The 27105-nt window shown below is 38.2% G+C and overlaps 1 protein-coding gene across 3 annotated transcripts in view; it reads right to left on the bottom strand.

The window, feature by feature from the left end:
• The window catches only part of stol (stolid), a 54406-nt gene that overhangs the window by 3028 nt on the left and 24273 nt on the right, over positions 1-27105 (bottom strand). For 2 of the 3 annotated variants that reach the window (XM_064690888.1, XM_064690887.1), the window contains exons 4-11: positions 18327-18437; positions 3269-3745; positions 2924-3205; positions 2121-2828; positions 1841-2054; positions 1347-1552; positions 1046-1263; positions 157-189 (exon numbers count right to left, since the gene is read on the bottom strand). In XM_064690888.1, the coding sequence (XP_064546958.1) occupies positions 157-189; positions 1046-1263; positions 1347-1552; positions 1841-2054; positions 2121-2828; positions 2924-3205; positions 3269-3745; positions 18327-18437 (2249 nt within the window). The remainder of the gene's footprint in view (positions 1-156; positions 190-1045; positions 1264-1346; positions 1553-1840; positions 2055-2120; positions 2829-2923; positions 3206-3268; positions 3746-18326; positions 18438-27105) is intronic. The other variant, XM_064690889.1, reaches the window with a different exon arrangement.

Genomic DNA, 27105 nt, shown 5'->3' with positions numbered 1-27105 from the left:
ACAACTACACATTATCTCAAAGAAGGATGAAAATTCCATTTATTTATTATTATTATTATTCTTTTTTGAACTGGATCCGAGCGTCTTGTGGTGCTGGTTCCTCAAAGCGTTTGCATTTTCAAAAACTACGTGACCGGTTAAACACTTATCATTTACCTCTTTAAAATGGCCATCAATGTGGCGATTGGACTAAATATTTGTAAAATGTGCATATAAATTATGTTATAAATTGCATTGTAAATCAAATTTATAAATTATTGATGCATGGTGGAAAGAACACATTTAAATATGTTTGATTATATAGAAAATATGGTGAATGCAAAGAAAAATATTGCATTTTAGAGAATAGAGTGGGGGGAAATATATGCAAGAGAAAATTTTTGGTGCTTTAGTGTTTGAAAATAAATGTTAAAACAATTACATAAAATTTAAAGCTTTTAAATGAATTTAAAGCCGAAATGAATACCTAAAAATAAAGAATCTTTAAAAACTGTAATTTGTTGTAAAACAAATATACTGAGCAAATAAAAATGTACAGAAAAATAAACAAAATAGCTTTATAAGAAAAAAGGAAATGCGTTCTAATATTAATGCAATATATTTAATCTTTGTTTATCAATAATAAAATATGAAAGTTGTCGGAATATTCGTTCAAATAAATAAAATTAAGTAATATAAGACACATATAAAATAATAGTTTATGTTAGAAATATTTTTTAAAAAACAGAAATAAACAAAAATATAAACGATTTTCAAGAACATAAAACATAGATATTATATAAGACACGAGATAAAATAAAAGTTTGTTAGAAATATTTTTTAAAAATGAGAAAATATATCATACAATTAATAATTATTAAAAACTAAACAAATAAATTAAACAATTTCCAAGAACATAAAACAACGAAAAGACTTTTATTAAAATAAATCAAAAAGTTATAATAGAAAAAAAAAACATAAATATTTCAGATTAAAAAATTCAAATTAATTTATAATCCAAGTGCTTTGAACATAAAAAGAGAACATTATTAAGAGCCAAACTTACTGTTTTTCCTCCTTGCCGTTGGATGTGCCCGTCGTGTTCCGGTCCAGACCATCGGTGACCATCGCATCGCGCACCAAGCTCTGAATGAGGGTTCGATCGCAGTAATAGGGCTCTGCCTTGCGAGATCCCTGCACATTCAGATGCTGCGCCCCAAAGTGGGCGGCACTGGGCGAGGTGCCATGCAGGTTATGATGTGGCTGCGGCGACTTTGGTCGCACCTAAACAAGCAAAGGAAAGGCAACGATTAAAAGTAAAATCCTAACATAGCCTGCTTCTAGTTGCTTCTAGTTGGATAGCTTACCGACATCCACTTCCAACCGGGGCGTCCTGCGCGTGCCAGAAAGTGCAGAACCTGCTCTTCTGGCGACCCGAAACTGGGCTCTTGATCGCGCGACGTATACTCGCCGGAGCTCTCGCGCTCCTTTTCCAAATCGCTGACGCTATTGTACTCGCAGTAGACCCAATCGGGATGTACGCGCCAGTTGTCCCCCTTAAAGTATTCGGTAACTGCGAAAGATACAGGAGATTTTAATGAATTTGATCCTGAGAAATCTATACATCTATAAATATGTAATTATTTGTCGCGACGGAGTGAAGCTTTGAAACGCAACCTTGTTCGGAAAAATACTGGAAAACATTTGAATGAAACTCTATTATTATTCCGGTCGGTTACAAACTCATATTTCTGGAAATCCAGCTCCTTGCGAAAACAAAGTGTTTATTGGCAAAAAGTCAATTTTCGTTTGACTAATTCGATTTCGACCAATCCATCTTTTCAAACGGATAATAGCTCACCATTGTTACGCGAATGCCTTATCTCCTGCTGGGAGACCAACTCGTGGCTGCCGTACTTCTCGGGCAGGACAATAGCCAGCGTGAAGGGCGTGTCCTCGATGGGACCGTAGAAGTAGCGATGCGTGCGCGTCGAGACGCGCTTCGACTCATCGTAATGATTGAGTACGGTGAACTCTGTCTCACCCTCCTTGGGGCGAATCATGTCACCGCGCATCTGCAAGAAAAGTAATCAAATGGATTTAATGCTGATTCACTTTTAACATATGCAACTGTAACTCACCTCATTGAGTAGATTCTTGTTCATCTCGACTACTTCGTGATCGTTGCCAATTTCCGTTTCCGGCAGTTCCAACTCCGTGATATCGACGGAGGCATATCTGGGTCGCAGCTGATCGATATACTGATTGCCATCGCTGAGGGGCCGCAAGTCTGGATGGTACAGCACACGCCCATTGTTATCGACGATAAACGAATAGCCATTCGGTCCCAGCTTGTGCTGTGGTATCATTTTCCGTATCTCCTCGATGGGCACATCGGTGCCCACCACACCCAACAGATTCGCAACGCGCACCGAATGGTTTCGTCTATCGAAGACCGGAGTTGAAACTGTCGTCACCAAACGTCGCTGATATTCCGAATCTCGACCCAGTCCACCCGATTTGCCGGCAACAAACACAGGACTCCAGTGCACCGGATGATCGGCCTGATACATAATCATGGGTCGCGCCATCACCAGCGCATAGTCAATTACCTTCCGTCGCGCCTCCTCGTAGTCATTGATCTGCACAAAGAAGCCCTTGTTGGAGCAGGCCATCTCATGCAGATTGCTGCGACTGCCAGAGTCGCTGCCAATTAGATAGGTGAAGATGCGAACGGGCATATGCGGCCAGTTATACTGCTTGATGATCTCCTTGTGCGATTCCGAGGTGCTCTCCGTAAGCAGCATTATGGCTTGATTGCACTGGCTGCCCGCTCCAGATTGATTGTACTGCGAAAAAGGACAGGCAAAAATCGATGAGAATTTGGCATTTGGGAGGATTGGTATTTAAGCAAGAGATAATATGGCTTTTCCCATTCATTTACCTTATGCAGCAGACTGAAGGCGTACTCTAGACCCGCAGTAAAGTTCGCCGTATCCTGCAGCTTTACGGCCTTGACAGCCGACTTAATCTCCTGGACATTGTCGGGCGTGGCACGCACCATGCGATCCTTAAAACAAGGTACAGGCGTCTTGACCACCTCCGAAAAGGTTATCAAATTCACAAAGTCATCCTCGCCGAGCGTATCCAGTATATTAAAGGCCGTGGCCATGGCCAGTTCGAAGGACTTCTCGGACATGCTCGACGAGGCGTCCAACAGGATCATCTGCAAGGAAGGAAAACTTGTCAGTCAGATGCGAAAGAACTCATATTGCGATGCAGCACTTACAATATCCTTGGGCGAGGAGGCGGCCTGAACGAACCAGTTGTGTGTACGAAAGTCGTGGATCAGTTTGCTGCCTTTGGAGCCCTCCGGTGGCCAGGCGGTGCCGGGGAAGCGACGCAAAAAGCCCGATGATGAGCCAAAGTATTGCCAGGACAATGCCGGATCTCGCTCCAAGTTATTCTGGAAGAGTGGATCTAAGTGGGCGCTCCACTGCAATGCCGACTTCACGTCCGCCTCATCCAAATCGACGCCGTGCGGCACCAGAATCGAGCTTAGACTGAGATTCACCGGCAGGCGCTCGAAGCGCCGCATGAATCGAATATCCATGTGGCGAGCTCCGTCCGCCAACTTGCCATCGGCATTATACTCATTGATGCGTCTAGCATCGTAATGCTGTTGCTGCCCCAATGCCCCCGCCTCCGAGCTGCTCTGCCCCTCCAGCTCTGAGAGCGCCGCCTGCTCCGCCGAGTCCATCAAGCGCTGCGAAAAAAACAAAGAGACAGGCATTAGTTGCATGCCTGACTGTATGTGTGTGTGTGTGGGTTTGTGTGTGCAGCTCTTACACGTGCTCATCAATCTGTTTAATTTGGCCCTGCGAAAGTTTTCGCAGCTTTTCTTTATGCAATTTATTCCCTTGACGGCGCCTTAAATTGCACAAAGCGCTTGCAGTTCGATGAGCAGAGTTTACTTTCTCTTCCTCTGTCCCTCTCTCTCTCTCTCTCTTTCTCAGTAAAACTCAGTTTCGACAAGTTTTGCGCTCTCCGTATTAATGTGTACGTGTGTTTGTATTGTATGCAATTCATCTGAATAATTCCCAAATGTACAGTGGATATAAGGTCCTAAGGAATAAGTTAAAGGGTATGCTTAAATGATTCTTATTGGCCAGATCGCTTTAAGGGAGCAAGATAAAAGAGTGAAAACAAAGAGGAGAACCTTTACTTGAGCTGGAAACTGCCGAAGGAACAGAGAATTCCCTTTAAATATTTTTGATGATTTGGTTTCTATTTCGGTTGGGTTGTTCTTTAAAAAACTGGGTTGCTTCAAGATTTGGATTATGGCACAATATAAGTTGGAGTACTCAACTCAAACCGGTTTGGTTTAAAACCAGTTTATATCTCTAAAGATTCTGTTGTATCTCGCGGCAATACTCGCTCTCTCTTAGCTGAGCATTAGCTCGTAATATGCTGCCCCTCTCTAGTTTTTAGACAGCCCACTTTAAAGCACTTTTCAAGCAGTTTCAGACCAGTGTGCCGCCTTGGAAGTCAGAGCCGCTTTTGCAACTTGGCGCACAAATTATTTTCACAAGTTTAACTTGGCTCTGTGTGTATTTTCATAAGAAACAAACAAGAACTTTAGCTGCAGTGAAATTAGACGCGACAAGGATGGGGGCCAACACGAGGCGCAGGCTGTGGATCAAGCAAAAATGGAGGCTAACAAACACCTGCAGTCATAGACATTGGGGGTCCGAGGTGTAGGTTCCAAAACAAAAACAACAGCGACGACTGCCTTTTGCTTGCCTCGCTGCACCTGAAGACGCTGCAGCTGCCAAGGACTCTAAGCAGGACGGCAAGCGAGATCCTGGGCGCAGTTTCGACGAGCAGCATGTGGGTGCATTGAAATAGTTCAACTACTTTTCCACAATAGCGAAAAATGCACAGCTCTTAACTCTGAGCTACACAGTAAAAAATATAGACTAACTTGCGCAAATAAATTTTAATATTTTACTATATATAATGCAGCTTATAATTCAGATAAATGGCTGAAATACTAGTTAAATTATTATTATTTATTATTTATTATATTATCATCCCGCAATTTTGTATATATCAAAATTAATTATTAAAACATTTCGTGGAATTGATTGCTTTTAAAAAACACTTAACTTAAAATTGTTCACGTGGAACCTGCAACTAGCTCGAATATTATTTTTATAAACAACAATATGGTTTGGGGCCACAATTTTTTGTGCTGTGTACGTCTGTTGGGGTCCGTAAGTTGAGAAAGATTTCAATGTAAATTGGCTGCCTTTGGGCAAACGCTGCACCACGGGAATGTGTCAGCGGCTTAGAGAAATGGCGGCCAGGCTAGACCAGAGACCGTCCCAGACATATGGACTTGGACATGGGCAGAAGCAGAAGCAGGCGCTGCTTTGGCACTGGGACTAGAAGCTGCCACTTCGACTTCGGAAAGTAGCATGCTCAGTGGAAAAAAGTAAGTAAAAGAAAAACTTGCATTGGGAAAACTTTGCTGGCGCTCAGGCGTAAATTTATTTGCACATTTCTCGAGCAACCCAAATTAGTTAAGAAGCCTTCAAGTTTACCAGAGGTGTTGACTACCAGCTAGTTAAGGCATTAAATAATAAACACAAGTTATAGCCAAAAGAATTCAACGAGTCAGGTCAAGTGGAAATTGAATGCGCAACAGAAATGGCCAAAGGCAACAACTACTCGATCAAAAAGTTCTTACTTAAATAAAGAGGAAGCCTAAAGTTAGAATAGCAAACTGATGTTGATGTTTGATGTTTTAAGCAATGAGGAACAGCTTATAGCATAAGAGACAGGCGCTGTTCATTCTTTAATTCTTCTTTGTGTGTTATTCGTGATCGTTTCACTGGCAGCGCTGCTTAGCTGAGTATTATAATTTGAAAACATTCTTTTTTTATACACATATTATCCTGTATTATTATCATTTCTAAAGTAAATTCTCTTGAGAGCATTACAGCTGTTTTATTCAATTTATGCCTCATTCATAAATGTTTTACTGGCAGATATGTTACCATATATAATCGTCTTTTACAGTTTTGATTATATCTAGCAATATATCTTTCGCGAGCATTTGTATTTTGTATTGTGTGTAGACCTATGCACTCTTTACTTTGAAAACTAAAAGCTATAAACAGTTTTAGCAACTTTTGTGTAACAAAACATAACTGTCCAAAACGGCAGAACATGTGTATTCGCAATATGTCTGACATGTCTAAAAACAGAGTAGAACAAAATAGAACAGCTATGAACTTAGAACATAAGCAGACAAAACATGGCTGTGTATCATAATACATACTTTTTTCTCATACAATATTATGCACTTACGACACAAGTTGGACATTTTACAAAGGTCGAGGCTGTTGCCAACCAAGGGTTGATTCTTATGCCCTATACCCATTGAAAATTGGCTAAACAAAAGAGAGTAGATTAGAGTAGAGTCGTGTCTTGTTCCGCAATCGCATACACAATTAAAAAGAATATTTCACTTTGTTATGTATATGGAGGGGTATATTGCCGATAATTAGAGTATACTCATATGTGAATATATTCCTTGAATCCTACAAATTTCTTAACGATCGTAAAATAAACAAAGGAGTTGTTTTGGAATGCATTTTGCATTGTGTGAACATATAGCCTTAAAAGAAATGGCATACCCGCTGACTTCTTTGTATTAAAAGGTATTTGAAAATTTTTATTTAACTGCACTACGGTCGAGGGTATTTTCTAGTCGGGTTTGCTTGAGGTTGGGGCTAGCTGTGCAATGCCCTCACACACACTATACTCATTTGACACCAGCTGGTTGTCTGTCCCGGCGCCGGCAGCTGTCGACATCTTAACATTCAAAAGCCAACAATGACAACGGCGAAGGCGACTCTGAGAGCTGTTCAATGTCAGGGCGCTGCCGGAATTAGCAAAATGCAGCTACTTGCACGCAATTTGTTTGCTAGAGAGTCATATAAAAAAAAAGAATAGAAAGAAAGACAAGAGAGAGAGGGGAGAAACGCAGTGCAAATGGCAAAAGAAAGCTGGAAAATGCGAGAAAGAAAGGCGAAAAGTGCGTGGCAAGTGCATGGGCGTTGGCTGAGCAACAGCCTGAAAGTATGCAGCAGAAGCTAAAGAGCGAGCATAAAGAGAAAAAAAAACAGAAGTCGACAACGACGACGATTCGCATTGACCATTTGCCAAGTCAACTGGCAGCCGGTGGCGTATGAGTGATTTTTTGTTCTGCTCACTCTATACACTTGTTGTTGTCCATGCTATGACTATTACGTCCTCTTTGCAACGCAGCGGAGCGAAATGTATATGTTCTACAATTAAATTATATTGCATGTGACTTCTCACACTTAATTATATATACAAATTTTTTATATAAACAAATATTTACATATTTTCATTCACCTAAAAGTATGAAGTGAATATTTTCGATATGTAAAATATAAAGATTTACAAGATATGTTTTTAGGGATATAGAACGTATTTAATAAATATATATAATAAAATATAAAAACTCTTAGGCAAGTGCCTGACTCTCATAGAGCATTAAATATTCGTACTGCTCAGGTTTGTTTTATGGCCAATTTTTGTCATTCAGTGATATTTTCAAATGTCTGCTTTCTATATATAAATATACATACATAAATACATACATATATGTTATTTTACTTTCATTTCGTTTCTTAGCAATATATTTTCCGTTTGAGTGCACGTGCCAAATGCCGAGGCAATAACTTGTATAAGAAATTTATATTAGCTTTTTGTAAGAGATTAGTTAAATATTTGCTCCTTTAACATAGCAACTTATCAGCCCCTCTTACGTAATAACTAGCAAAAGCAGTCACTAAAAAGCAATGCCAACTTATTGGACACGACTATGACTGGGACTGAGACTGGGACTGGGACTGAGTGAACTGCGATTGCGAGTCTGATGGTGACTGCAGCTGGTAAGCAACTGGCAAGTAGACTGACATCAAGTGAGCGGACCTCAACTGCACACCTGCCTACCACCTGCCCCCCGCCCGTGCTGTCTGCCATGTCCGTTGGGCATTTAACCAGCTACTAGCGCAACGACGGCTGCGGACTCTGGAGCACATGTCTAGAGAGGCTCTTTGGAGCTGCTCGACGACTCCGGCCGTGACACATTCACAGTTGATGTGGTTTACTTTAAGGATTATTAACGCATTTGCTGCGGCTGCGGCTGTGCAATCCTCGAATGCTTTTATGCTTTTGCTAGCAAAAAGATGGTTATCTAGTTTTTGCTTGTTTTTTTTTTTTGTTGTGTTTGCTTTAAGTCTGGACAACTTGCGTTGTGGTTTTTTCAGATTATGCAATGAAAATAAGTTTCTCATGTTTTTCTTCTGCGCTTCCTTTTGACCAAGGTGCACAGAGGATGTCCTGAAAGGCCGTGTGATGTCTCACTTTGGGATTGTCATACATTTTTAAGTTCAGCATTTATTATTTTATTTGCGCCATACTCTATTCTCTCTTAATCAGTTTATCCCATATTACTATCCTTTAATTACAAAAATGTGCTCTATAATAAGTCTATACTCCCTTAATATGTTATATTAGAATTGGGCTTACATCAATCTCCTATACAATGTTAGTTCTATAGCATTTTACCCCCTTTTAGCTTTGCCTTTGCAAAGTATTTGAATTGCAGTCGATGGGAATGTAATTAACGTAATGAATTTCAAATTTGACTTCTAAATTAGACAAAACTTACATTGAATACATATTATGGCTACTTCAGCTTATATGAGCAATATCAGCAATAAAACAATTTTAAACCAATATTAAATTGTTTTGAAATCATTTTGTAATATTCATATTTAACTAGCTATTTGAACAATAATTTGCATAGTTTCTATAGCTGGCTATTTTATTCCCCATATTCCTAGGTGCATATTACAAATATGCTACTGTTCAATTCACATAATAAACATGGCCCAAGCCAATTAAATTTCGATATGCCAACAGTTTCTGGCTGATTGCCGACTCAGTGGGCCATGATGGGCACTTAAATGCCCGTACACAGCCACGCCCATCCACAAACACACACACCAACACACACACAGGCATTTAAAAATCCACAGCAAGCACATCAAAATTGACAATGTACATATGTATGGGTGCGGATGGGAAGCTTTATTCCCGTGGGAGACGGCCAGTTCGAGCGAATGCTTTTAGTGTGAAGACATTTGCTAGGCGGCAGCCGCTGCCCTTTTCACATGCTTCTATTTAAGAAATGCAGGCGACCAGCTAGAAAAGCTTTGCAATACACGCTCAATACAGACAGAGAGGGAGAGAGGGAGGGAGAGAGATAGAGACACACACACGCACACATGGAATCCTTTTTACACCGAACACAAACCTCGCACAATGTCAACGTCAAAGTGCAAGTGGCATTATAGCAAAGGAGGCAGCAACAACAACAACAACAACAACAAGGATGATGACGAGCAGCCAAGCAGCAGAGGGTCAGAGAAAGGCAGAGAAGAGAGAGGCAGAGACACGGAATGACAGCCAACAAGCGGCTGAGAGAATGAGTGAGAAATGGTCCAAAAAAACGAACTTTGAATATTTTTGGCAATTATGTAACGACTGGATAATACTCTGTTGCCAATCAAAAGATAGCAAACGATCGCTCAAACGATGCCGGGTAACAATCTTCAGACTAAGTACTCCAATTTATTAAATGTATCTCCAAAACTGTTTCTTATAAGCTGGACACAAATTGTGTTTTCTGAATCTGAACTTATTCAAATCAAATTACTTGCAATGGAATGTCTTATGCATATTCATTTTAAATTTTATATATAATAATATTATATATAGTTAAATATTAAAAAATTCCGGATTATTCCAAAATTCGCAACAAATTTTTAATCGATGTGTGGCAGCTATATACCCTTTCCGAACTTGCATAAAAACTGCAAAACTGTTTGCCATTAAATGCAATTTTAAAGTCAATTTAAACTTCGAACTTAACGCAAATAAAGCCTGTCACCGACAGCCAGGACAGCGTACAGCGGAGTACTCCGTCTCGCTCTACCTCTCTTCCTCTCACGCTCCCTCTCTCAGTCACAAACTATGAGCAAGTGCTGCAGGGAAGGAAAGGAAGGGGGGTTGCTTTTGCTAAACTATAACGGGCGTATTGACAGCGCGCCGAGAAATTGAATTAGCGGCATTCGCCACGTTGGCCACCACATCAAAAATTACGCATACGTTGCGTGTGACAGGACAGGACAGGAGAGAAGGCAAGTACCGCACCAGCAGCGCAGCAACACCTGCAAATGACGCCTCAGTGGTATGGGTGAAGTGTGTGTGGGTGTAGGTGAAGGTGTGTGAATGTGTATGTGTAAGTGTATGGGTAGCTGCAGTTACCTTTATGTTTACAGGCAATTAGCATTTTAATGCCGCCAACAGACAAAAGCAGCTGCAGGTGCCGGAGCGCACGGCCATGATGATGATCATCATGTTTATAATAATAATCATGCTGATGATGATGATGATGTTGGAGCTGAATGGCATTGGCGGCGGGCGGACTGTGTGGCTTTAAGGGGGCCACGCACGAATCGTTTCGTTTTTCATTATTTCTCATGTTTGACATGACTGCAAATTGTTTGTGTGTGGCTCAAACCGACGACCCCAGGAGGACACACTGGCAAATGTAATACCAAGTAGTTGCAAGGAGCCACACGAGCAGCGTTCAAGCCTGGGATGTAGGCATAAACACATCTCAGAGTTTAAAAGAAACTGCATTTGCAGCTTTACAATTAAAATAGTACAGTAATATATGAAGGAAACAATCAATTCATCCGATTTTCCGCTCTAGAAGTGAATTCTCCAATATCGCTAAAGGTTTGAAAATTAAAATAGTGATAAGCAAACGATTTTCACTTATGGAATGAAACATTAAACATTGACGACTTTGACTGAACGAAGATGTTTATCAGTTTATCATTAATTATTAATATTTAATCCATAGGAATCGTAGGAATCACAAGAAAATTGTGTTATTTTACAAAATAATTATGTTTCTTAACCAAATAAAAAAAATAACATTGCCTAATTAGTTATTTAATCAAACACTAACATATTAAAATCAAATAAAAATTAAATAACTGCAAGGAAATCACTAGAAGCCTTCTTGAGGTCGAACCTTGAATAATACTGGTTTCCTTTCTTGTTTCAACTTCTTTCGGAATGGATTTGAACATTGCCAGCCAAGTGGAAAATAGATAGCTCAAATGTTGATTACTTGATTTATTACTTGATCTCGCACTGCAGCTTTTCGTTTATTATAAGATAAATTTTTTTTTATTTCGCTAATTATTGAAAGAAATGTTGTACAAAGTTAAAGCCCTCGAACCAGCTAAACAAATATTTATAAAATGGAATGGTCGCCAAAGCCAGCATTAAATAAATATAAAGATTAATATTTATTACTTTTGATATTATTTATTTATATTTTTAAGGCGAATTAAATAAAAGTTTTAATAATTTGCTAGCCGATTGCCTTGTTCTTATTGTATCTTATTGGCTGCCTGACATTCTGTGAGTTCATTCCTAGTATTTTTTGTTGTTGCTATTTTCAATGGTTAATTGTGCGGGTGTTTAAATAATATCACGTATACGCGCCGTTGACAATGCCCTGTTTATGGGTCAGCTTAATGTGTATCTCGCTCCGTCTGTCTCCCTCTCCCTCTCTCTGTCCGTTGGTTTGTCTACCGTGTTGACAAACAGATTTATAACGTGTAATATATAGATGGATTGGCCGGCACTAATTATTTGATTGGTCTCTCAGATTAAACGCACATTTACATAGATGTGCTATATAATGCATTGATAACGATAAACCCAATTTTCTACGGCCAACAAATTTCAAACAATGGGGCTGCATAATATCAAAGCTAATGGCAGAACAATTTAACAGCGCATCGATTTGATAATTCTCACATTGCCGGAAGTGAATTTGTACCATTTCGATCTTAAAGAAATTTCAAATGCACGTTGCTTCTAAATAACATATTTTTATATAAGGTATAAATTATTAATGATTTCACCATTGGAGGAAAAAGATCATGCCCTTTGAAGGGTTTATAAGTTTGTCACAAAATGCATACATCTGCAAGCTCAAAAGAAATATATATTCTTGATCAGTATCAACATCCTAGTCAATGTGGCTATGACCGCATGTCTTTATAAAACAAGTCCCTTAGTCTTAATGAAACTTGCAAAATATTCTATTTTTATGCAGACGTTTAATATGTCCGAGACGTTCGAATCGGCTCTTCATATTAATTAGTTGCAAAGAAATGATCAATGGTCAATTAGAATCTTGTATTAGCGACATTTTTGTTTTGCCAACTAAACTTGGCATTTACGAGCATTATTTGCACCACAAATATTTGCAAAAACCTATCCATATCGAACTTATATGTCATATAGATCACGTACAAAAAAGCGGCTGAAAAATGTTTGTATGAAAAAAATTTCCAAGTCTGTTTTTTTTTTTGTTTTTTATATAAGATTCCCAAATTCTGTATCTACCACAGGAAAGCTAGGGTCAGGCAGATAGCTTACTCATGATCCTCTCTAAGGATCGGGCCAAAAATATAAGCATTTACCCAAAAACTACACTGATAAACTGAGAAACTACACTGTGAACCATTGGATTTTTTTTGCCAACCGAGTTTACGATCGCAATAATAAACACTTTTTGTTTAAATAAACTTGTTAAACTTTTATTTTAACATCATAATACAATATTATTTTATTATTATTATGTATTATCCGCGATGCTGCTGTTGCACGCAATCAAATTGTGATTGGAGATTATTTAAGTCAATGACCAAATTTCCATTCCTTGCGTAGAAACCATCGTTGCAGGCGGCCTCGACGTAGAACACCAAATAGATGAGGACAACCACCACGTAAAGCAATGTATATAGTGTATATTCCATGTTGTTTATAGATTGAACAGTTAGCAAAGACTGAGCAGCAGGCAGCGTGTTACATTTATATATATATGTATAAAGCATACACTGTATGGCCCGTAAGCGACCATAATCGCATCGGGGAGATTCCCCGAATCAAGTTTGAAATTATAAACACAAAGATTAACACACACGCAATCAATATGAATCTCGGAGCTCTACCGTATATGTATATATATGTATAGATGTGTATATATATTTTAAATGCACGGAATATAAATATAGCTGCATATATGTAGAGGCATATGCACAAGTATTCTATTACAATTTCATCAATTATATTTATATTAATTGATTTAACCCCTAGAAATTATTGTCGCATACATTCATTGAGCTGCGCGCCAATTCCAGTTTTTTATGCAATTAAATATTGAACGTCACTTTAGTGTTCAGCATGTTGCAATAGCTTTTTTTAATATGTTTTAAGTTTTTCTTATATTTAACTTATGCAAATCCGTTGCTTGTTTGTTTTTTTAGCGAAGCAACTAGCAATATCTTAGTCTCCGAAATCGGCGACTGACATTCCACTGCCTGTTACATACAGAACTATTAGTTCTCTATTATTTATACCTTTCTTGATTTCATCTTAGTACATGATCAAAACTTGTCTTTGCTTCACTTGACACAAGCAAAAACCAGATTTATATTGCACGAATAACTCGATTGCAATTTTTCTGGGTATAACCCAATGAAAAAACAACAGCAATCAAACAACTTACTAGATAATAATTAATTCTTAGATGGCAAATAATAGTTTCATATTGTTTTGAAATATACAAGACTAATTAGTCACTACATTTACTACAAACTGTGAATTTCCGGTCAAGTTAAAAAGAACTCTGTTTAGAAAATGTAAATAAAAAAATGAATACCGATCAGACAGTTAATGCAAAAGTAATTAGTAAAAGACTTTTCCGGGTCTAAAAGGGTAGAGAAAAGGAAAAACAACCGCTTCATATTAATCTAAATTAGATAAATTAAAGTAAATTTAATTAGTTCCTTAACAATTGTCCACAAGTTAAAATCCAAATTTCAATTAGAAATCACAATTGAATATACGTTGTGCCTAAACATAATGAGATAAGTGTGTGTTGCGTGAGCAAAACAAATAACAATAAATCCAAAGCTACAGAAGCCGCCTCAGACAATGGCTGCGGGCCACACAGCTACAGACAGCCATACAAAAGGTCACTTAATCGACAAAAGAATATGTATAAAATAAAAAAGTAATATAAATAAATGGGATGGCAAAGTCGCATGCAAAAACAAAATGTGCGTGAGTGTGTGTGTGTATATTGTCTGCTTGGGTAAGTTGGTTGTTTTTGTTGCTCACTAAACTCTGGCCATTGCCACATTGCGTATACGTCCCGTTGGCCCATTGAAACTTTAGCTGACGCGTGCAAAAAAAAGTCGCAAGAAAAGCCAACTATATCCTACACGCCGAAGAGCAAATACCCTCTTGTTCTCTCATGTTTTCGATTGTTCATAAGACAGCCGTAAGGCTTAGTCATCCGATGACGAAAAGATTTTGCAAGTCGCGAGCTAACCAATATATCTTTAAAATTGGGAGACTAGTCTGGGATGTTGATACTGATCGATGAGGTACTTAATGCGTTACACAATTCGTCACAAAAGAATTCTACCCTCTGCAAGGGTATAAAAACGATAACGGCCAAAAAACTATGTTGAAGTCGCAATTTGCGTTGCCTTTTTTTAGCTTTTCCCCCAGCTTTTTCACCTAAATCGTCCCCAAAGCCTTTATTTGGTGCATCACGTCTGGCAAAGATTTAGATACGTTTTCGGGGGGCGTGGTCACATGTGCGGCACTTTTGCAGCTCGTTGAACTTCAAGAGTTGCGAGCGATTGAATGGCAAATGTTTGCCTTTGTGTGTATGAATCCTCATGTGTGTGTTAATAAGTGTGTGTGTGTGTGTGTGTGTGTGGGCGCACCTCGGCGATTTTCATAAATGTTTCAAAAATTTGGTGGTTAATCTTCTATTTGTTGTGCACAGACCAACAACAACAATAACAAAAAAAAGTGTCGTCGGCTTTGGTGCCAGTTTGAACTTATTCATATGCACTACTTTTGCAAGGGGACTTCGGTTAATTTAGTATTTTATGTGGGTCCAAGTAAGACTCAAGGTAACAAAACTTTAGAGTAAAAAAGAGCATAGATTGCTGAGTATTTAAACATACAATTATGTCGATTCAACTCTAAGCTTCACGTTATGAATGTCTAGGGAAAAAGATTTTCACCGAAATGCGTGTAGCTTAAATTAAATCTAAGTAAATAAAAACTTGGCGTTCGTAATTTTTATAAAAACTGAATTTTTACCCTTCTGCTAATGTTTTTAACTATATTTAAAGTATGCTAAAATAAATTTTAAAAATTGTTTTAATCGTTATTTTAAGCTTGTTGAAAGTATGCTATGCTAAAGTAAATATTTAATAATATAATTTTAATCAACATTTAAGATGATGCTCGCAATATTATGTAGTATATAATTGGGCCTTAATCAAAAGTATGGGCGTGCAAGCTAATCAACCTAGCTTATAAAAAAATTCGGCTGCAAAAAATTAAGAGGCTAGCCTTAAGTTTTGAATCCGGAACATCCTTTTTAATTAGCTCAAATCCTTAAGTCACTGTTTTGTATCCTTGTAATTTTGTCATGAAATGTGTAATGCATATAAATGTGTAATGCTCCATATAGAAATAATATTATTATTATAATAATAACTAAAGATTGCTCTACAACATATATAAAGGTTATTTCATTGATGATAGCCGTTGTTTGTTATTATATAATATTATAATATTATAAGTAGAATTAATACATTATAATATAATATGCAATTGTTTAAGTCGTGTATGTATAAAGAGATCTGCAAGTTGATTTCACGAATAATGTAATTACGAGAATTGTTATATCCTATCTACGTTATATAGAGATTGTGTTCAGAATATCTGAGAGTCAGGCTTGTGGACTATGAATTTGTTTGTTTGTGCATGTTGTTTGGCATTTTGCTGTTTTTGATGTTACCGCTCTTGTTGTTGTTGTTGCTGTTGTTGTTGTTCATGTGGGTTGATTTTTAATTAATGGTGCTTCGTATGCGTTTTGCGTCAGGGCCAAAACTTCCGGACTGCAGGACAACAGGACAACACAGCAAGCGGCAGCTGCGCTCTCCCCCCATATGCGTATGCATGTGTGTGGATGTGTATAGCTGTGCGTGTGTGTTTGGATTGGCCATAAGGAGCGGAAGCAGCGGCAGAGGCGTCCGCCAAATAAACCCACAGCAACAACAACAAGAAGAAAAAAACCCAAAAAAATTAAATCGATATTTTGCGGAAATCATAAAAAATTATTTATGTATACCCACGCACATGAGCGAAACATGGACATGGGCTCTCGCCGAGGACATGAATACAATGCGGACATGCGGTATATAATATGGTATGTATATATCTATATTTACTGTGCATATAAAAGTTGCCCCTACGCCTTGATTATAACATTTAATTGTTTTCCACGCATTATTAATGATGACTGTACGTGTTGTTGTTGCTGTTGTTGTTTTGTCCAGCAGCAGCTCGGCTCAGGTTGTAAATAATTTTCGGCATTCTCTTAATGAAATGAAAATGCAAATGAAAATAGAAATGAATGCGAGCTGCCTTGGTGGCGAATATGAAAGAAAATGGACTCAAAAAAATAGAAAATTAGCAAAGAAATGGAATGTGTGGAAAATTAACTAACCATAAAAAAGCGCAACATGCAAGGCAGAGAGCAACGCAAGGGACCGCAAGAGTAGATACTTCACCAATCAATCACAAAAAAGAAAGAAAAATAAATAGCTGCCGTTTTTTAATAGCAAAGTGCTGTTGGCCCTTAGCAAATAATACCGTGGTCGAAAGACAGTCGAAATGCCAATGAAAACTGGATTAATTTCTAAACTGAGTAAATTTAAAGTTGTTCAAGTTTGAAAAATAAGAGCAAGATAATACAGTTCTCTTGAAATTTTCACGGTTTAGATGCAAATATTATGCGACCCGTATAATGTTATATAAATTCAGTATATTTCTCTTAAAATCGATAGATTTTGCCTAAATAGTCACCTTTCCTTAAATGTTTCTTATGTGTAGTAAGAGTCCACGCTAACGTTTAATGCTAATCCCAGAGCGATTTTTAGGTTGCCTTTTTCGATTAGCTTGCGCCACTGTGCAATCGCGACGCCTGCAGCAAATTATCCTGACAGTAAACGAAGTCTATTGATACGCTGGACGGACGCGCACACTGGAAAACCACAAAGAGCAGGGCAAAGACCACAACACTGCAGAGGTTCATCCCGCCTGAGACGCGAGTCTGGGCGAGTCAGCTAACCACTGTCAGCTGGCAACTGGCAGCGGCCAATGGGCAATGGGCAAATGGGTGGCGATTGGCGACACATAAAAGTAGCAGTAGCAGTAGCAGTGGCAGTAGCAGTAACAGTGGCAGTGGCAGTAACAGTGGTAGTAGCCGCAGCAGCTGCAGGCGCCATCAAAACTTGTCCTTGTGGCTGGCGCACTTTAATTTCAATTTGTCGGCCTCTCCCTAAGCTGACAACTGCTCAGCGCCTGAGATGTTCTGATACCCTGCACTCATTGCAAATGGATAAAAGCGAAATAGAAAGACGGCACGAAGCTACGATAGTCTGTAGAGCATAAAGACCTGGTACGACTTAACTGCGTTCATTTCTTTGTCGATCCCAGTGACTATGTTTAGACTATCCAATTTATGTAAAATATCGATATCTGCTTCTAGTTTCTTTAAATCCAAAAAATAACGATTTGCAACCTGTTATTTTTTAATATTATAAGAGCTATAGAGACAAAATTTTATCCCCAAAAAGTGGAAGAATGGAAGAAGACATTTTAAGTGGCATTCATTTCACATTCAATCTCTCAAAATGTCATAAGGCTCGGCTAAAGGTGTTCGAGTTCGGGTTTGAGGACAACAAGAAGTTATGCATAGAGTATCTTATAGTCGAGTACTCTCAACTCGAGTACTTTTACTTGTTTTTATTGTTGCTGTGGTAGGGGCTGTTTTTGGCTCACGGCAATTTATTGTTTTCCACTTTACGCCAGTGTCCCACTGAACGGCGCGTTCTTGTTATTATTTTGTGTGTGTGTTTTTTGTTGTGCGTGCTTGTGTGTGTGTGTGCGGTTCTTAAATTTCCGAGTGTTTGCCGTTTGTCGCGTGCGCTTTGAGCTATTGAGCCACTTGTCAATTGTGAGCACTTGCGATGGAGGTTTTGTCCACTTACCATTACGGCGTTACGCTTGAAGTCCATAAAGTTCTTCACTTCGGCCGCTAATTCACGCAGCAGGATAATGCCGTCCTTGCGCTTCACTTCGATGTCATTGTCCTTAAAGCGCTGCAAAAACAAAAGTGAAATAAAAATAAAAACAATTGTCAGTAAACAATAAACTATGAAATTTATATTGTAGACCGCGCCCAACATTTGGGGTAGTCCCGCAGCTATTAAAAAAGGGGTTGAAGGGTTATAAAACTTTTTCATTTGCCGTTCCATTATAATGTCCACGGCATTAAATTCAAATTTACTGCTACTCAGCGATTCTTCGAGTGGTTATTAAACTGATTTTAATGCATCTTTATTAATTTAATAAGATTTTCATTGGCCAATTATTTCAATTAGTTGAGCGTTAAATTGCGCACGCAAATCGCTGGAATTACCAGCCGCGCCCTGAGGCACTTCAAATTCGTCTGAATTACCACCAAATTCGAAGTTAACCAGCGATTTTAGCTCAGAGGAATTTTAATTCTTCAGAATTAAATTGCCAACAATAATTGGAAAACCAGCTCAAGGAAAAATATAAACAATTTAACAGTAATTATATAAAAGTGTTAGAATAACAACTTTTATATAACTGAATTCATTATTTATCTCAAGTAAATTTCCGTAAACGTTACTTAGATTTATGAGAATCGCAAAGAAAGGTAATATTTTAGGAGGTATAAGAGAAAGAACAAAGAAGAACAAAGAGAGTGAGAGCGATAGTGTGTGACACAAATTCAAAGACATATCAGATATTACGTAAGACGAGTAAGCGTATACTACAAGAAAAACTATTTAAATCTTGAGGTTACTTTAGGCCAATATATAGCATAGAATATTGATGTCTTTTTAAGAAAAAGCCCCATAGGCTGATCAACAAGAATATACTAGTTTTATCTTCTTATTATTATCAAGGCTCTAAAAGTTGTACAATATATGAAAATATTATTATAGTTAATGTTATTTTATTTAAAATTTAAGCCTAGGTTTCTGGATGTGGAAATTCGACTCAAGCATAATGGCGGCCTTTATTCTTCCCCATTTGTCTAATAATTTTTTTACACATTTTCAATCATTAACCAAGCAGAGTTCACTGACTTATTGCTTATCGTCTTAAGGACTGCCAAGTTTTTATTCTGGCCAAAACGCAAAAGTCAAAGTCATCGTGTACTATTTGCCCACATTCGACAGAAATGGATGAAACGCGTCTTCTGTCAAATGCAGCGGACATAATTTGGGCGTTTTAAATCCCCATGTGGAATTTATAATGCTCTAAAAGACACACACCCACTCACGAACGAGCGCAGTGATTGCTACATGTATTTGTGCCACTTTCTTTTTAGCTGCAATTCACACACACACACACATAACACACACATAGCCGACTGTGTTGGTGTATATGTATGACATTTTCTTTAGCGAACTAATGAATGCCTCAAAGAGTTTTCCCATGCAGTTTTAGTTTTGTGGCAGCGCAAGCTGCATTTTGGCTCGAACCGCAAATGTTTGCAGTGTCTCTATGTGTGTGTTGGTGTTGGTGTATGTGTGTGTGTGTGTGTGTGTGTCCACACAAAAAGCAGCTTCTACTAGCTTCTTTGAAGGCGTGTGTCTCAGTCCCTGCTGCTGGCACTGAATCAGTTAAGAAAAGTTTTCTAATTAATTCGCTGGGGACATGTACAGACACACACACACACACAGCCAAAGACATACACATACACGCCCACACAAGGCCACACCCACAGACACACAGAGACTAGAAATATGCTGCCAGGACGTTGATGATTACAAATGCCGACGAAAATATAATTTAACTGACAGTTTCTCGTTTTTGCCATGCGACAATTGTTAAACGGCGCCAAGTGGGCCGCCAAGCCACGCCCATACGCAGCTAATTGGTTTGCCCATTTTTGGGAATGCATGAAAAGTCATAAAATGCATTTGCAGGCCCACAGGCAGCAGGCGGCTACGTAATTTACAGCCCGCGCCTGAAAGTATGCTAGACTTTGTCTTTTCTTTCTCGGAAAATGGCATAAAACATGGGAAAAAAGGCGAGGAGAAACTCATCAAATCTCTTATAAAAATACCATTTTGCCCGGCGCCTTCGAACATTAAAACAAATGACAACACGTTCAATGGAAAGATGATTATGTTTCGGAATGAGATGTGTCTGTGTGTGTTTGTGTGTGTGTGTGTGTGTGTGCAGGGGGGGCCATCAAATCAAAAGCAAAGCAAAATGTGTCAGCCATTAACATGGCCACTAAATGCGTGTCTCGTAGCAGCCAGATTCATGTGTATGTTGGTTGTATGTGTGTGTGTGTGTATGTGTGTGTGGGAAAAGTTGGCTAGAAAATGCTAAGGAAAATGACGCCAAAGTTGAAAGCGAAAAAGAGAGAGAGAGAGAGCGCACGGGGCAACTGTCTGCTGTTCAACGGCATGTGAAATTTAATTAGACACATTAAGCAGCCAAGTGATTTTTAAGAGGGAAGCATCTACCATACAAAATTTATATATAGATGCAGACGAAAGTCGATGGCATGAAAAGTCGAAAATTATCTTCATCTCTACATAATTTGGCATGTGAGAATTAAAACTTAATAAGGCACATGCGAAATTTTTAGCTGCATTAAAAATCTGTTTTGTTCTGAAGTTATAAGAATAACTTACTATTGTATACTCTCCGTAGGGGAAAGGAGAGGCTTTCCCATTGTAAAAATTTTCACTTTGGGAAAAACAACTGCCCCTTTGTAAGACTTCTGATAGCTGGAAGTAGCATTAGTGTACTAAGCGGATAACATTTTATTGACTGAATAGCGCAGAATAATCTTTAATACGTTTAAAGACTTTTCCACATACAGCTAACAAAATTGATTTGAAATTATGCTAGAATTCGCAAGAAAGTTTAATCTGAACGGTTATGAAATAAAGCTGATTCTGTAGGTCAGCATTATCTATTGATAACACAAGATGGCAACACTGTCCGTAAAGTCCGGCGTCCAAAAACACAAGTTGAAATAAGTTACTTAAAAAGATTATGTTCAAATAAAGTATTTTAAAGGCAAAAATGTCAGTTTCAAATTAAATCATTTAAATTGTTTCAATTTAGTTTTTTCTCGATCCGCAAACAATCTCTCTTATTTTGGACCATTCCCTTTAATTTGTGTGTTACTCTGTGTAACCGTCTACTTTTATCTTCTATGCCAAATTTTATCGATATATGTATGTCTATTGCTGTAATATATTTAACATTTTGATTGGATAATTTAAATTCTAATCCTTTACGTTAACCTTCTGCAACTTTGCAAAGCGAATAAACTACATGGTATTGCAAGGAATGTTAAAATGTCAATATACATTCGAAATCATTTATACAAAAATAAATAATATTACTACCTTTTTTTCGTTTCATGATCTCAATTAACCTGAAATATATATTTGCCAAAACAATACAAACAACAACTTGTTAATAAACTGATGCGCAAGTGAAAATGTTTAAAAAATAAAATCCAAATATTCGCACATCTTACAAATCACAATTCTCAATTGTTTGTAGATCCAGGTAAATGAGCATGCACCGAAATTTCTGCTTACTAATGATAAACAATTGTCTTAAAAATGTATCTATATAAATATTCACTTCGTGTTTCGCAACTAATAGACTTAGAGATACCCTCAACTAGGCCTCTAATGTCGACGTTGGTATTTTCTTTCATGTAAGATAACTGGAATAACTGCTTAATTAACAAAAAATAAAAACAATTATAGAAAATTTAAATATAAATTTTATCAGTGTGTGGTAAGGCAAATCTTAAATTTCGATGCGTTTTTCTGCTCGACAAGGGTCTGCACAAAACTAATATACCCTTTTACCCATTTCACTGAGTACATTTTTTTGATTTTTTAATATAAAAAGGCAGGCATATTGAAAGATTTAAATGAGTATAGCAAAAATGTTCGGGCAATACGTGTGTCTTCTGCAGTTCTTTGGATTAGTCTCGATATGTTTGTCATATAAATTGCATCCCGTTATAACGCCTGGTAAGTTTTTCAAAGGGAATACCTTGATCCTTTTTATTGAAGCATATTTCATATAGATATACCATCGAACACGAACCTTACCACGGCTCCATTCGTTAGGATCGCTTATGGATTTTACTTTTTCGAGGTGAACAAACTGAAAAACTGGTTCGATGCTTACGAAACGTGTCGTTGCATGGACGCTGAGTTGATATCAATCGAAACGATCGACGAATGGTATGAAATTAATCGATATATACGTGCAATGAATATCGAACATTTATATTGGACTTCGGGCACGGATCTGGCCAAAGAAGGCGCGCACATTTGGTTTGCAAACGGACAACCCATAAATATAGATATCTGGGCCAAAGGACAGCCCGACAATGCAGGCAAATCAGAGCACTGTCACGAATTGGGATGGAAAACAAATCATACGAGCGGGTTAAACGATCGCCCATGTACTTTTTCCAGTCGCTACATTTGCGAAGCACGACAACCAATAACTGCCTCATTTGTTATTTGGTAATGATTGGACTATTAAGATAGTTTTTAAACTCTTAAAGAGTGTACTGAATGTGTAACCCATATATTAATTATATATATTATAGATCAGATTTAACAGCCGAGATGAATTAGCCATGTCTATCTGTCCGTTCTATGTCTGCTTCTATGCGAACTATTCTGGCAGTTTTAAAGGCAGTACATATGATCCGGCCGGATCAGACCGCTATATCATATAGCTGCCATAGGAACGATCGATTATCAAATTATCTTACCCAATCATGGCATTAAATATTTAAAATATGCTGCTTATATGTGTGTCAAGTCTTAATAAGGTCGCACTACTATATTATATAGCTCTTTAGGAATAATCGGTTGGTAAATGAGTTTTTGTATGGCAAGCAATTCGTTTTCCAAGATAATTTCACCAAACTCAGCTTGTACGAGCTTCACTATTCTCACATATCTGCAAAACCGTAAGACAAATGTAAACAAGGATATAAAATCATATCCTTAGAATATATTTTTAATTTTTTTGAATGCATATGTAAAACATATTTGAGAATCCAGCAATATTTATCCGTTTACTTGGCTTACAATTTTCGCAAAATGGAAGGATCGGTCAAAATTTGATCTAATCATTTATTTGCTGTTAAGATGGAAATGTATAGAGTATAACTACTTTTAGTGTTCTGTGAAAGCCAAATAATAATATTTTTGTTGTCTTATCATAATTGTTTACCATAAATTTAACAGCTAAATAGAAATCTAGAAATCAGCAACAATCCATATTATTTTACAATATTTAAAAGCGTAATTTAAACAGTTGGATAACAGCAAAGCTTTAAGACTTGACATTTCCACTTGACTGCTTAAGATATTTATTAATGCCGCAACTTGCGGCTACCAATATATTTATATATATATATAAATATCTATATATAGCACAGGAGCAGCTTTTTTATTATGTGCCGCTGATTGAAAATGATTTATAGCAACTCAAAATATCAAAACTATTAGCAACGTCTCAAGAAATCTCAAAAGCGATAATGGCCAATGTGGGGGAGAGCTGAGCACAACAAATAAAAAACAGGAGAAAGAAAAATGTATTGAAAATTAAAAGCATGTCAAACAAGGAAACCGCAGCAGGAATTGGTTGGGAAAAATAAGAAAAGCTAACAGCAAGATGGTCTCGCCGATGGCCACGCCCACAAAGCCACCAATCTCCCCGCACAGCTTGCAACATTTTATAAAGCAATTTCTCCCGGCAGCAACATCGAAATGCAATGCACGCCTGAAGGACATACCCGAGCAGCTGCATGTGTGTGTGTGTGTGTGCCAGTAAAAAAAAAACATAAAATAAAAAATCTATATACAATATGTATACAATTTAAGGCGTGCACAGGGGGTGTGGCTGCAACAGCACGCGCAGCAGCAGCAGCAGCAGCAGCAGCAGCCATAGAAAGTTTTTCATTTTGCGGTTGACTCTGGAATTTGAAAATGTTGCGCAAGAAGTCGCCCCGAAGGCTCAAACCCAATCCCGCAATCCTCCTGCTCGCTGGCTGGCTGGCTGCATGCGTGTGCAGTTGGCAGCAGCAGCATCAACTTTAAGTAGAGCAAGGACAATGGGAAAGGTGCACCTGCTCCTGGCTCCACAACAGCTATGACTGACATTCCTGAGCAGCACTGAGCTACTCCTGCCTCGCTCGCTGGCTGACTCCTGACTCCTGGCAGCTGCTGCTTAAATTCCAGCACAAGTTAAGCAGCTTACGCATGCAGCTCACCTGGCAGCTCACCTGGTTGCTCACCTGCCTGCTCAACCCATGCCTGCCTGATTGTGCGCTCTTGCCAAACTGTTGCCAGTGAAAAGCCAAGTCAAGGACTCAGTTTTCAAGTACCAACTGGCTCGCTTTGCAATGCGCTAATTAGATTTTAATGAAGATGTCGTCTGCTATGCAATCTCCCCTTCCCTTCTCTCCTCTCTTAACTGCCCCCTTCCCACCCCCCCTCCGACCATCTTCTTTGCTCCTTGTCTGGCAACATTGTTGAGCATCAACGCGCATGTTTCCATGTGCATTGAAGCGCAGCTTCCTTTACACGTTCCTTTACTTTCCATTCCTTTCCATTATATTTGTAATTTTTTATATAATACCTCGGCACTTATTCGAGTTTTTAGTTTTTCCCTGACGCAATTTAATTTTGTTTTTATGTTGTTTTTGCCACAAAGTTTTAATTGGCAGGGTTTTTTGCCTCAGTTTTTAATTGGCTGCATGCTCAACTGGTAATTGCAACTTTAAGTTGTTGCACTTTTATTTAGTTTCCATTTTCTGAAATTCATATATGAATATTATGAAAGAAATCCTCGCGCAATGTTTGCAAAATTATTATTGGATATTCCAACATCCCACAAGTTCATATTAATTACATAATATTTAGACGATTAGTCCAGCTTGAATAGTCCAGCAAGAGTTAATCAAAAAATAATGATATTCCAATAAAATCCAAAAATTGTTGCTACTTGAACCACAAACCAGAAAAGAACATAGATTCTTAGTTTTTGATAAGAATTTGCCATTAACCTATCTAAATATACCTTATTAATCTATATTCTTTTCTGGTATGCCACGTAATACAAATTATATTCATTCAAAATATACAAACAAAATAAATTACGATAAAGATTATTATATCTCCTATCCCTAAAGGAAAAGTAACTACTAGCGAGATATTGACAACAACTTCCACCCCATGTTAAATGGAATTCTCATTTAGTTTTTCATGTTTTCCATGTGGAAATGCGTTTGCCGACAGATTTCTTGTGGGAAATCTAATATCCTTTTGGTGCCAACTATAGTCCCATTACACATTGATTAAATTAAATATTTAATTTGCTTTATATTTTCATTAGGGCCACCGAGCACACTATAGACAGGCACTTACCAATGGCCTTTAATAGCTACCCCCACCCCCACACCACCCGCCCCCTCACCAACACCGCCCCCTTCAAGCCATTGCACCCTTAACTGTTGGGCATTTACATTTGTTTGCCATATTCCCCTCGCTGTCGCTCCAGCCTCTGGCCGTAGTATGGCATGCTCGCAATTTTCGCCACCAAACGACAACAACAGACTTAAATATTTGCATAGACAAGCACTGACTACACTATACTATATATGTATATGCATGCACACATACATATCTTTATATATATATGTATGTTTGTGTTTACTATCGAGCTTGAGCCATGGCCTGATCCTGTGCCTCAACTTTAATGCATTCTCCAGCTCTCTGGACCACAAAGGGCAACTCAACTCAGAGAGTTGAGTTACCCATAGCCTAAGGGGTGGGGGGCTAACCCCCTCTTCTACACACCTCAACACCCCGGCGGAACCCCTCCCGACCACTGGCTCCATCATTTGCCTTGGCACGCCCCTCAAGTGCGTCCTCATCCTCATTGTTGTTGTCGTGGTAGTCATGCCTTGATTTACGATTGGTCTCTTTACAGCCCGCAACACTGTACGGCCGCACACACTTAGTTAGCCAAACACACATACATACACACACACGTACTCACACCCACTTGCACACTAACAACTCCAAAGCATGGCCACAACCATTCTTAGCCCCAACGCAACGCTTTTGGCCTTTAACAAGCGCTTTGTATTTGTCACCAAAAGCCTACACATGCAGCCAGCAGCTGCAGCATGGATGGGGAGTGGGGGCAGCTGTGCGGATTGGGGAAGGGGAGTTGGTAACTGGTAGCTGGTCGAGCTGATATCTGGCAGAGGGGCGCTGCAGGCACTCCAGCTGGAGTTAGCATTTGCCCAAACAAATGGCCAACAATCTGCATTTTGGGCTACACCCCAAAAATTATAATTGCATAGATACGCAAACATATACACACATATACACACACTCGCACAAAGACTGCACCACAAACACATTGGAAAATTTAAATTCTTGTTTGTATTTCAACAGCAAGAGACAATTGACTGGCAGATCACATGGTAAATGAAAAACTATACCTTGAATTAAATTTTTCATTTCCAAAAATTTTGCATTGAAATACAATGTAGAATTATTGAAAAAAAGTTAAATATAAGTATATTTTTTTATATTTTGATAATTGGGATTAAATGATATTGATTTATTAACATATAAAAAATATCAATAAATTAAGGAAAAGATTTGAGCAACAATTTAAAATTAGAAGGTACTGTAAAAATTA

The sequence above is a fragment of the Drosophila montana genome, unplaced genomic scaffold (genome assembly GCF_035044405.1).
Source record: "Drosophila montana isolate Dmon_TW-CO22-7 unplaced genomic scaffold, ASM3504440v1 contig_3286_1, whole genome shotgun sequence".
In the NCBI taxonomy this organism is placed as follows: domain Eukaryota; kingdom Metazoa; phylum Arthropoda; class Insecta; order Diptera; family Drosophilidae; genus Drosophila; species Drosophila montana.
The sequence above is the reverse complement of the archived record's forward strand: the minus strand, read 5'-3'. Positions and strand labels throughout refer to the sequence as shown.